General features: G+C 41.6%; 1 protein-coding gene across 6 annotated transcripts in view; it reads right to left on the minus strand.

Annotated features, from left to right (window-relative positions):
• The window catches only part of LOC139583334 (actin-binding LIM protein 3-like), a 106,239-nt gene that overhangs the window by 2,560 nt on the left and 90,459 nt on the right, over positions 1–13,220 (minus strand). For 5 of the 6 annotated variants that reach the window (XR_011676530.1, XR_011676538.1, XR_011676535.1 and 2 more), the window contains 5 exons: positions 6,287–6,351; positions 5,714–5,867; positions 1,434–1,466; positions 785–843; positions 22–610 (listed from right to left, as the gene is read on the minus strand). Coding sequence is in view for 1 of the 6 variants with exons in the window: in XM_071414319.1 (XP_071270420.1) it covers positions 22–102; positions 431–438; positions 550–610; positions 785–843; positions 1,434–1,466; positions 5,714–5,867; positions 6,287–6,351 (461 nt within the window). In the remaining 5 variants the exon portion in view is untranslated. The remainder of the gene's footprint in view (positions 1–21; positions 611–784; positions 844–1,433; positions 1,467–5,713; positions 5,868–6,286; positions 6,352–13,220) is intronic. The other variant, XM_071414319.1, reaches the window with a different exon arrangement.

Below are 13,220 nucleotides of genomic sequence, written 5' to 3' on the forward strand. Positions count from 1 at the left end.
ACAAACCTGAGAGAAACTCACCTCTAGTCTGGCTCTGTCCACGTCATTGGGGGGCTGGTTGCGCCCCCTTACGGTGACTACCAACACGTCATATGGGTAGATCTGAGGGAGGAGTGGCACACTGTGGTTATGAGCAAAACGTTCAACGTGTTTAGATTTTCACACCAGACGCAGACTAAGCAATGGCGCCCATCCTATTGCCAACGACTCAAAGACGTTTGCCCGTGTCATTCATTCATCTGTACTTCCTCTGAAGTACAGATGAATGACTTCCTCTCAGAGCCATAGCAGCAGATCAGTAGGACGACACTCTCACTGTTCCTTTCTTATTGGGCTCAATTTCCTCTTTTCTGTTCTAGAGTTCTCTACTGTCAGCTTATCTTTGGTTTAGTGATGGTCAGTTTGTTACGGAATTTGCATAACATCTTACCTTGTATTCTGTAGAAAAAGAGAGAAAAAGAACTGATCAGCACATGTATACATATTCTCATTGGTTCTGTATGTTGTATTCAAGTCATGACATTGAAAGGCAAACCCATTTTTGCTAACCTCTGATTCCCCAGTTCACTACATTGCTGCTGTCGTACTGGAAATAATCCGCACTCTGGGGCTGAAAGAGACAGACAACAAGTACAATTATTACCCAAAGCCCACATCAGGCCATAGCCACAAGTTATTGGTCTTGAGCTGATTTGGATCCACAGGGCCCATGTTCAACCCCCACACCCTGTGACACCCCCCTGCCCCCCTCATTCGTCACACCCCCCACTCTCAGAGAACTCACCCTGTGCAGTCCGTTCCTGCCGTACCCGGGCAACGAGGATGACTTGGCGATGAAGGAGTCTGGAAGTGAGCAAACACAAGCATCCCTGCCGTTCAGCCTGTGAGCTACAACACACCCACACACTGGGTCCCAGCAGAACACAGCACACATCAGTGGAAACACTCAGTGACGGATGGGGCAATTAGCATTTCTAACAGAGAACACATGCAGATCTGTATAAGAGACAGCAGGGGGCGCTAAGAGCAAACACAACGGAGAATCCCTGTCTTTCTCTCTGTCTTTTTCATTTACGGGCAATGACATTACAAAGAAATGTCAAAGCCTGTATCAAAAGCCATTATGCAGCAGAATATGTACTGTATCTTACATTTTTATTTCATTGTTATTTTTAACCTCTACTATGCAACATGCATGATTTGTAATCCTTGTGTAAATCATGTATGAGCATAATTGATTTCATTAAAATGGCATTTGTTGTCATTGTAATGATCATTGTAATATACATTGTAATATACATGAATCAATCAATATCAGATGAGTGACATGGCTAAAGAGCTCATCTTGCATACACTGATATAACTGTACTGTGCCCTTGTGATGACCCTCAGCGCTGTACAGACAGACAAGGACACTGAGTCATATCACTCACCACTGCCTGCATTGTAGGGAGATCTGGTAGGAGCTGCAGAGAGAGCGATATATAGGTGGAGACAGACGGCGACAGCGAGAGAAAGACAGAGAGAGTGAGAGAGCGGGGGGGAGAGAGGGAGGGGGGGTTGACATGGTTAGATACAGCCTCTGCTTGTAGAGGTGCATGGTTAAGTGTTCTCATCTGGTCTCATAAAGATCCTATAACGGTTTCTCAACAGATTCTTAAAAGACCCTCCTGATACAAATCAGTCTTGAATCCAGGGTCATGACAATAATGAAAGATACCAAACACATAGCAGCTGCGGCCCTCAAGTTCGAGAAAAACAATGCTCTAGGAGCTATAGTATGACACAGCTTCTCATGGATTACAGTGAGGATGGAGAGATGGAAGAGGTCTGTACGAACAATGCCAGACAACAATGCCACTGTTTGTCCTAGTAGGACTTAACACATATAACAAAGACTTTAACAAGAACACAAGAGATATACAACAAGGAGGACTTAAATAAAAGTGGGTTCAGTGTGATGAACAACCATTTCATCTCCCAACAATATGTGTATTAACGTGTGAGTCCCAAATGGCACCCTATTCCTTATTTACAGTAGCAGTAAACATTTTAGAACACCTACTCATTCTAGGGTTTTTCTTTGTTTTTACTATTTTCTACATTGCAGAATAGTAGTGAAGAAATCAAAACTATTAAATAACACTTATCCTCTGCAGCAGAGGTAACTCTGGGTCTTCCATTCCTGTGGCGGTCCTCATGAGAGGCAGTTTCATCATAGCGCTTGATGGTTTTTGAGACTGCACTTGAAGAAACTTTCAAAGTTCTTGACATTTTCCATATTGACTGACCTTCATGTCTTAAAGAAATTATGGACTGTTGTTTCTCTTTGCTTATTTGAGCTGTTCTTACCATATTATGGACTTGGTCTTTTACCAAATAGGGCTATCTTCTGTATACTATCTTCTGTATTGGCTCAAATGCATTAAGAAGGAAAGAAATTCCACAAATTCCACTTTTAATTGAAATGCATTCCAGGTGACTACCTCATGAAGCTGGTTGAGAGAATGCCAAGAGTGTGCAAAGCTGTCATCAAGGCAAAGGGTGGCTACTTTGAAGAATCTCAAATATAAAATATATTTTGATTTGTTTATCACTTTTCTGGTTACTACATGATTCCATATGTGTTATTTCATAGTTTTGATGTCTTCACTATTATTCTACAATGTAGAAAATAGTAAAAAAATAAAGAAAAACCCTTGAATGAGTAGGTGTTCTAAAATGTTTGACCGGTAGTGTAGTGCATTACTTTTGACCATGGGCCCTGGTCAAAAGTACTGCACAATACGGGGAAAAGGGATGGGATTTGGGATGCATTTGGGATTTGGGATGCACCCCCACAGGCAGGTTAAACACCCAAATCAATGGCTCCTTAAGAAAGCTTTCATGTGCATCACATTAGTCAGTGTGGCTGGCTGGTGCTTTTGCTGGTTGTGTTCTCACTTTCCCCAAAGAGAATGACAACATCCTTTAAACATGGCGGCAGCTTTAATGACTCATCAATAAAACAGGAAGAGGGACATAAGCCTTCAACTGGAGTGGGGCAGTGGGGGAAGTCATATGTATGTACGCCCTGCAGTACACAACAAAACGCACATTCTCCTTCTCGCTTTCTCACTCTCGTTTCCACACCCTAACATGTAAACATACACTTAATGTGATGAGTAAGGAGGAGATAGGAGAGAGGAGGCTCGATGTAAGTGTGCACATCCTTCATCAGAGCAGCCAGAAACACATGGTTACCTACGACACAGTCTCAGCTCTACGAGGATGTGGGACTGATTGACATCTCCAGCAGAGCACCGTTTCCTCCCTGCTCTGCTCTGCTCTCTACCTGCCTGTGCGTTATCATTAGAGATGAGAGATGATAAACTGACATGATAGATAAATAGGGTCAGTTGGTCGCAGTGTATAGGATTTCTCTCCCGTGCTGGCTTCGTATGCAGTTTAATCATGGAGAAGGGCTGAAGGCCAAGGTTGTGTGTGTGTGTGTGTGTGTGTGTGTGTGTTGGGATGCGCAGCATTGTGCATGTCTTGCTACAGTGCTTAACAAATCACATAAAACGTTACATGGACACTTTTTGAATGACTAACCCTTCCTCTGTCCCCCATACATACAACATCTGTAACGTCCCTCAGTCAAGTGTTGAATTTCAAGCACAGATTCAACTACAAAGACCAGAGAGCTTTTCAAAAGCCTCATAGAGAAGGGCAGTGATTGGCAGATGGGTAACAATAAGAAATCCAACATTAACTATCTCTTTAAGCATGGTCAAGTTAATACATACGCTGTCGATTATATATTAAACCACCCAGACACAAAGACGCAGTTGTCCTTCTGAACTAAGCTGCAGGACAGGAATGAAACTGCTCAGGGATGTTACCATGAGGCCATTGGTGATTTTAAAACAGCTACAGAGTTGTTTTGATGGTAGAAAACTTAAGATGGATCAAAAACGTAGTGATTCCAAAATAATAACTTAAATGACTGAGTGAAAAGAAGAACACAAATACACAGAATAAAAATATTACAAAACATGCATCTTGTATGCAACAAGGCACTATATTTATACTGCAAAAAAACACAACAAAGGAATACACTTTTTGGCCTAAATGCAAAGCCTTATGTTTGTGGCAAATCACTGAGTAAGTGCCTCCTTATTTTCAAGTATGGTGGTTGCTGCGTCATGGTATGGGTATGCTTGTCATCGGCAACTACTGTGGAGTTTTTCAGGATAAAAAGGAAACGGGATGGAGCTAAGCACAGGCAAAATCCTAGAGGAAAACCTGGTTCAGTCAGCTTTCCACCAGACACTGGGAGACAAATTCACCTTTCAGCAGGACAATAACCTAAAACACAAGGCCAAATCTACACTGGAGTTGCTAAACAAGAAGACAGTGAATGTTACAGTTTTGGCTTGAATATGCTTGAAAATCTATGGTAAGACTTGAAAATTGCTGTCTCGACATGATCCCCAACATCTTCACAGAAATGGAAGAATTTAGAAAATAATATTGTGAAAATATTGCACAATCCAGGTGTGCAAAGCTCTTTAAGACTTATCCAAGAAGACTCACAGCTGTAATCAGTGCCAAAGGTATTTCTAACATATATTGACTTAGGGAGCTGAGTACTTATGCAACTACTATATTAGTTATTGATTTTCTATTAATCTTCTTTTTTGTTGTTGTTGAACTTTGACATTACAGAGTATTCTGTGTAGATAAAAAAAAAAGGACAATTAAATACATTTAAATCCCATTTTGTAACACAATAAAATATGAAGAATTCCAAGGGGTCTGAATACTTTTGCAAGGCACTATACAGAATGTTCAATTACCTCTGTGTGTGTCAAGGTGGGTATGTTTATGTGCTGCAACTTGAAGCTGGGGACTTTGTCTCTCCCTGACTAATTCATTAACAGCAGGAGAGGACACAGCAACACCTCTCTCTCTGTCTGTCTGTCTGTCTGTCTGTCTGTCTGTCTGTCTGTCTGTCTGTCTGTCTGTCTGTCTGTCTGTCTGTCTGTCTGTCTGTCTGTCTGTCTGTCTGTACAGAGACCGATACATTAATTCCCAAAGCCACAGGGATGGAAGATCTGACCACATATCAGGTATGGCAACCTGATATGCGCACTTGAATTTATACACAATCTTGACGTACAGGCATAACTTCCAGGTGGTACATTACATGGTGTCCATCCTAAATAACCTATTCCCTGTGTAGTGCACTACTATGGTCAAAAGCAGTGCACTATAGAGGGAATAGGGGGCCATTTGGGAGGCATATATTATATTTTTGGACCGCTGAGTCACTATGGAGCGGCTCCTCTCATAACAGCATTTGTCAGTCAGTCAGTCCATCAGAGGCTGGGATTTAACTGACTCATCTCCCATCTCTCTCTGGCTCAGACCCCTGGCACTCTGCCCTCCTCTCACCTCCACACTGCTGCTGAGAAGCTAGCTAAGGTCGGACAGGCACACCTTCCCCATAGCTATTCATATAGCACCAGGATCCGGGTGAGCAATGCGCATGAGAGAACAGAGAAAACAACTGGCTTGTCAAATACTGCCGACACTGAGATTCACAATCTAGCCTCAATGCTATGTCAGTGTGGATAAAAGGATGACAGTGATGTTTATGGACTGGTGTTTAGCACCAGTACTAAATCTTTATCAGAGCTGTAATATAAGTGCATAATGGTGTTCTTACATCCGTTGACAGTGTTGTTGTAGCCCACGTTGTGCAGGGCCTCTTTGCTGCCGCTACGGGAGTTTCGGGCGCTGCCCCATGGGTCATTGTCATAGGAACCCGACCTAGCTTTCATCTCCTCCTTCAGAATCATACGGCCTATACCACCTTGGAGCTAGGGAAGAGAGGGGGAGGGAGAGAATGAGTGTGAGAGAGAGAGATAAAGAGAGAAGTGAAAGGAAAAGGAGAGAGGTAAAATAGACAGAGAAAGAGAGGAATATGGTCTGACCAGTACAATATGAATAATGTCTGGGGCTGAAGCCCTGTTTAGCCTTGTAGACAACATTCATGAAATATTTACAGCCTTGTTTTTTACCCCACAACAAACAAGCAATGTTGAGTAATGCTAGTCTCAGAGATATTTACTGAATCTTTCTGCATTTGATTTTTTTTAAAGAAATACAACATTCTGAGAAATAAATAATATGAAATCAAATGTATATTGCTATGATTTCCTTTTTATTGGTCCACGCTTTCTCAGTCACAAATACTAATGAACAATATTTTGAATAGCATTTATTGTGTCATACTGACCCTGTTAAGACTTTGATTCCATCCATCCTCCTCTCCACCTGAGGAAAACCTCCGAGCACGAGTAGCTGAGATGAGAGCGAAAGAGAGAGAGAGAGAGAGCGAGATCAAGGACAGAGAGAGAAATCAACATTTCTTGCTAGGTTTCCATCCAACTGGCGACAGACTTTCATGTGAATATAAAAAAATCTGCATAAATACAATATATACATTTTCCCACCAGAGATGTTTCCATCAAACTGCGGATAAAAGGCTGTACGTGATGACATAATGCACATAAAACTAACTTTTGCGATTAAATTCCCATGTACCAAATAAAAAATACAAGTTCAATGGGTTTCCATCACATTTTTAACTCTACTGATGGTTTTGTCACAAAAAATGTTTACAAAAAAGTTCTCATCTATATATTTCGTAGCTGTCTATTTACCACCACAAACTGATGCTGGCACTAAGATGGCACTCAACGAGCTGTAAAAGGCCATAAGCAAACAAGAAAATGCTCACCCAGATGCGGCGCTCCTGGTGGCCGTTGACCTTAATGCAGGAAAACTGAAATCAGTTTTACCTCATTTCTACCAGCATGTCACCTGTGCAACTAGAAACGAAAAAAAACTCTAGACCACCTTTACTCCACGTAGAAAGCTCTCCCTCACCCTCCATTTGGCAAATCTAACCATAACTATATTCTCCTGATTCCTGCTTACAAGCAAAAACTCAAACAGGAATTCCCGCAAGTGGTCCAATGAAGCGTACATATCCCAACCAGAAGCCCTGGATTACAGGAAACATCCACACTGAGCTAAAAGCTAGAGCTGACGCTTTCAATGAGCGGGACACTAATCCGGACGCCTATAATAAATCCCGCTATGTCCTCCGACGAACCATCAAACAGGCAAAGCGTCAATACAGGACCAATATCGAATCCTACTACTCCGGCTCGGATGCTTGGAGGGTGTGGCAGGGCTTGCAAACTATCATCGATTACAAAGGGAAACCCAGCCGCGAGCTGTCGAGTGACACAAGCCTACCAGATGAGCTAAATACCCTCTATGCGTGCTTCGAGGCTGTTCCGGATGACTGTGTGATTTTGCTCTCCATAGCCAATGTGAGCAAGACCTTCAAACAGGTTAACGTTCACTAGGCCGCAGGGCCAGACGGATTACCAGGACAGGTACTCAAAGCATGCACTGACCAACTGGCAAGTGTCTTCACTGACATTTAACAACCTGTCCCTGACCAAGTCTGTAATACCTACTAACATGTTTCAAGCAGACCACCACGCTGTGCCAAAAAACACCAAGGTAACCTGTCTAAATGACTATCGCCCTGTAGCACTCAAATCTATAGCCATGAAATGCTTTGAATGGCTGGTCATGGCTCACATCAACACCATCATCCCAGGCACCCTGGACCCACTCCAATTCATATACCGCCCCAACAGATGACGCAATATTGCACTCCACACTGCCATTTCCCACTTGGACAAAAGGAACACCTACGTGAGAATGCGGTTCATTGACTAGAGTTCGGAATTCAACACCATTGTGCCCTCCAAGCTCATCACTAAGCTAAGGACCCTGGGTTTAAACACCTCCCTCTGCAATTGGACCCTGGGCGTCCTGACGGACCGCTCCCAGATGTGTAGGCCACAACATATCCGCCACGCTGACCCTCAACGCGAGGGCCCCTCAGGGGTGCTTGCTTAGTCCCCTCCTGTACTCCCTGTTCACCAACCACTGCGTGGCCGCAGATGACTCCAACACCATCATTAAGTTTGCAGACCACACAACGGTGGAAGGCCGGATCACAGACAACGATGAGACAGCCTACAGGGACAAGGTCAGAGACAGGTCAGGTCAGGACAGCAACCTCTCCCTCAACATCAGCAAGAGAAAGGAGCTGATCGTGGACTACAGGAAACGGGGCCGAGCACGCACCCTTCAAGTTCCTCTGTGTCCACATCACTAAGGAACTATCACGGTCCACACACATCAACACAGTTGTGAAGAGGGCACGACAACGCCTCTTGCACATAAGGAGGCTGAAAAGATTTGTCATGGGCCCTCAGATCCTTACAAAGTTCTACAGCTGCACCATTGAGAGCATCTTGACGTGCTTCATCACTGCTTGGTATTGCAACTGTTTGGCATCCGACCGCAAGGCGCTACAGAGGGTAGAGAACCAACAGGACCCTGAACAGCTTCCTCCCCCAAAATAGTTAACCAATAGCTACCCGGATTCTCTGCATTGACCCTTTTGGATCTCTTTTGACTCATCAAATACACTGCTGTTAATCCCAAATTGGCAACCCATCCCTTATGGGATTAATTGACACATAAACAAACATTACAATAATTCACAGTGTTAATTCAATTATAATTCTTCTTCTGGTGTTCTCTGCATTGCACATCGGATAAAGAGTGAAAAAATGTAAGGTACAAATCAATACATAATAGTAAATAAGGTTATCGAAACAATAATTATATCCCTAGAGCAGTAAAATAATATACATACAGATACATACATACGTACATACATACATACATAACATATACAGATAAATAAATACAGAAAAAAAGACAGAGAAGGCATTTCAACCCAGTCTGGCACAAAGAGAAGATTCATATGGAAGACAAGCCTATACAGAATCTATATACAGTTGAAGTCGGAAGTTTACATACAGTTAGGTTGGAGTCATTAAACCTCAATTTTCCACCACTCCACAAATGTTTTGTTAACAAACTATAGTTTTGGCAAGTCGGTTAGGACATCTACTTTGTGCATGATACAAGTCATTTTTCCAACAATTGTTTACAGACAGATTATTTCACTTATAATTCACTATATCACAATTCTAGTGGGTCAGAAGTTTACTAAGTTGACTGTGCCTTTATGTGCCTTTAAACAGCTTGGAAAATTCCAGAAAATTATGTCATGGCTTTAGAAGCTTATGATAATTGACATCATTTGAGTCAATTGGAGGTGTACCTGTGGATGTATTTCAAGGCCTACCTTCAAACTCACTGCCTCTTTGCTTGACATCATGGGAAAATCAAAAGAAATCAGCCAAGACCTCAGAAAAAAAATTGTAGACCTCCACAAGTCTGGTTCATCCTTGGGAGCAATTTCCAAATGTCTGAAGGTACCACGTTCATCTGTACAAACAATAGTATGCAAGTATAAACACCATGGGAGCACACAGCCATCATACCGCTCAGGAAGGAGACGCGTTCTATCTCCTAGAGATGAACGTACTTTGGTGCGAAAAGTGCAAATCAATCCCAGAACAACAGCAAAGGACCTTGTGAAGATGCTGGAGGAAACAGGTATAAAAGTATCTATATCCACAGTAAAACGAGTCCTATGACGACATAACTTGAAAGGCCGCTCAGCAAGGAAGAAGCCACTGCTCCAAAACCGCCATAAAAAAGCCAGACTACGGTTTGCACATGTGGACAAAGATCGTACTTTTTGGAGAAATGCACTTCACAAAATAGATGGCGTCATGAGGAAGGAAAATGATGAGGATATATTGAAGCAACATCTCAAGACGTCAGTCAGGAAGTTAAAGCTTGGTCGCAAATGGGTCTTCCAAATAGACAATGACCCCAAACAGACTTCCAAAGTTGTGGCAAAATGGCTTAAGGACAACAAAGTCAAGGTATTGGAGTGGCCATCACAAAGTCCTGACCTCACTCCTATAGTAAATATGTGGGCAGAACTGAAAAAGCATGTGCGAGCAAGGAGGCCTACAAACCTGACCCAGTTCCACCAGCTCAAGAGGAATGGGCCAAAATTCACCCAACTTATTGTGGGAAGCTTGTGGAAGGCTACCCGAAACGTTTGACCCAAGTTAAACAACTTAAAGGCAATGCTGCCAAATACTAATTGAGTGTATGTAAACTTCTGACCCACTGGGAATGTGATGAAAGAAATACAAGCTGAAATAAATCATTCTCTCAACTATTATTCTGACATTTCACATTTTTTAAAATAAAGTGGTGATCCTAACTGACCTAAGACAGGACATTTTTACTAAGATTAAATGTCAGGAATTGTGAAAACGGAGTTTAAATGTATTTGGCTAAGGTGTATGTAAATTTCTGACTTCAACTGTACACATGTGCCAATTACCACATAAGAGCTAAATATTTTTACAATCTAATTATAGGTAGCCCTTTTTCTTTTATTCCAGGCATTATCTAAATATTCCGCAAACGGAAATACACAATGAACAAAAAAACATTTCAGTTTCTCTTCATTACACAGCAACATAATGCCAGGGTATATCTGGTGTGCTTTCTAGAATAAGAGCAAGCGTATATCGTGGAAGAAAGGGCAATAGAGGTTCAAATTAGTTTCATTCTCTATTATCATCGAGGTCACAATAGTTGCATAGTCTTTCCACTTCCATTTCACCACAATACACAGAGGCAATATCCCTGATCTTACCTGTGCACATAGCAATCTCTTGTTTTTAGGTAGGTTAAACATATATCTCTCACACACAAATGCACCCTTAATCAAACAAAAGGTTGTCAATTTGGGTTCATGATTAATCTACTCCACCCATTTTTTCATATTGCATCAACAGTTGTTTTTTTAATCATATCTGTCTCCCTTAATGTGTTTTTCATACAGATGTTCACAGTCAGACTGTTGAAAAAGGTCAGCCATTTCAGTTGCTCCCCCTATGGATAGATCCCTTATGGATACATTATTAGTTATTCTGGAAGTTGACATATCCAACAGTCTATTCCAAAGTCTCACCCTACACACCTTCCATCTCACTTCACAGGGTTCCCAGCCCATATCCACAGTTATTGCAAGTATAGGTGCAAACTTGTGGACACCTAAAAAGTAACATACTGCTCTGCTATGAACATGTTCGTTTTTAAAATACCTCTTAGCACCCCACACTCCTGCTGAATAGTCAAGAACAGGACACACGCATGTCTGATACAGTTTGGAATACGTAGCATAACCAATATCTTTGAGTGTTTTTGTTTTTCATCAATAAAAATACCAAAATATTTATAATAGCTAGTAAACTCAAGAAAGTCTTGTCGTGGAATATTCTAATTCTAATCAAGTGAGAGAGACTTTGTCATTTCTTCAAACAATCATCTTTATTCAATATCGATTCATTATTGCAATAATGAGACTAGTCAACCCAACAGTCTTGACTAACTGATAATGAAAAAACAGAGATCTTATATAGGACCTAAAATGCTTAGTCAGGGCTGGTTCCACCCCTCTCATAAGCCACGTGGGTCCATCTCCTGGTTATTTTATTTATTTATTTTATTTTATTTTACCATTATTTTACCAGGTAAGTTGACTGAGAACACATTCTCATTTGCAGCAACGACCTGGGGAATAGTTACAGGGGAGAGGAGGGGGATGAATGAGCCAATTATAAACTGGGGATTATTAGGTGACCATGATGGTTTGAGGGCCAGATTGGGAATTTAGCCAGGACACCGGGGTTAACACCCCTACTCTTACGATAAGTGCCATGGGATCTTTAATGACCTCAGAGAGTCAGGACACCCATTTAACGTCCCATCCGAAAGACAGCACCCTACACAGGGCAGTGTCCCCAATCACTGCCCTGGGGCATTGGGATATTTTTTAGACCAGAGGAAAGAGTGCCTCCTACTGGCCCTCCAACACCACTTCCAGCAGCATCTGGTCTCCCATCCAGGGACTGACCAGGACCGACCCTGCTTAGCTTCAGAAGCAAGCCAACAGTGGTATGCAGGGTGGTATGCTGCTGGCTCCATGGGATGTTTTACCTCCAACCCGGCTTAGTTTCCCAGATGCCGGGAAAATGAGACAATGAGGGATTGTTCTAAACTCTTCCAGGCTATCTCTATCCCGGGTCACAGACACCACATCTTGTGTATGATATGCCAGCTTTAGGTTTTTATCACCAAGTCATTGTCAGCTCAAGCTGTCTCTAGCAAAACCCATTTCCTTGACCATACGCCCAGACTAACTGCAGGAAGCTAGAATGGAAACCATCCCTTTACAGAAACACAGAATTAAACAGAACAGAAATGTCCTACTATTTGTTAAGTAAATAATCGTTAACTATTAATATCCAATAAATCGGGTAAATCACAATCTTCACCAAAACGAAACCGAAAAACATTTCTCTTAGTACCTGGTTTTCTAAAAGTCATTATCTGTGTTTTTGTCTGGTTGATCATGAGTCTCCATCGTATACACCAATTGACAGCACATAATAACATGTTCTGCAGGGCTTGTTCAGTTTCTGCCATCAAAATAATATCATCAGCATATAAAAGCATTTCATACTTAGCATTTCATCATCTTATCTTACTCCAATATTTAACTGTTTACTTTATTTTGCCAAGTCATTTATAAACATAGCAAATAAAGTTGGTGATAAGGTGTCTCCTTGTTTTACACCGGAGTGTGTTTTGAAACCAATCTGTACGTTATTCATTAACACGCACACAAGCAATTGGTACTTTGTAAAGAGACTGGATTGCGTGATAAAATGTCCCATCAATCTTTAACAAACTATAGGCTAAAAAAAATCCCTTTTTCCAAAATCAAAAGCTTTCTGGAAATCAATGAAACACACTCTTCGCGTAATCTATTTCTGAGTATTGTACAGACCGAGAACATATTATCTATACAGGCTCTGGTTTTACGAAAACCATGTTGTTCTTCCACCAGCATGTTTTGATCCTTCAAAAAGGTCATTAGCCTATTGTTGAGGAGGATGAATATAATTTATAAACCGTACTTAATAAACTTACAGTGGGGCAAAAAAGTATTTAGTCAGCCACCAATTGTGCAAGTTCTCCCACTTAAAAAGATGAGAGAGGCCTGTAATTTTCATCATAGGTACACTTCAACTATGACAGACAAAATGAGGGAAAAAAATCCAGAAAATCAC

This window comes from Salvelinus alpinus, chromosome 1 (genome assembly GCF_045679555.1).
Source record: "Salvelinus alpinus chromosome 1, SLU_Salpinus.1, whole genome shotgun sequence".
Lineage (NCBI taxonomy): Eukaryota > Metazoa > Chordata > Actinopteri > Salmoniformes > Salmonidae > Salvelinus > Salvelinus alpinus.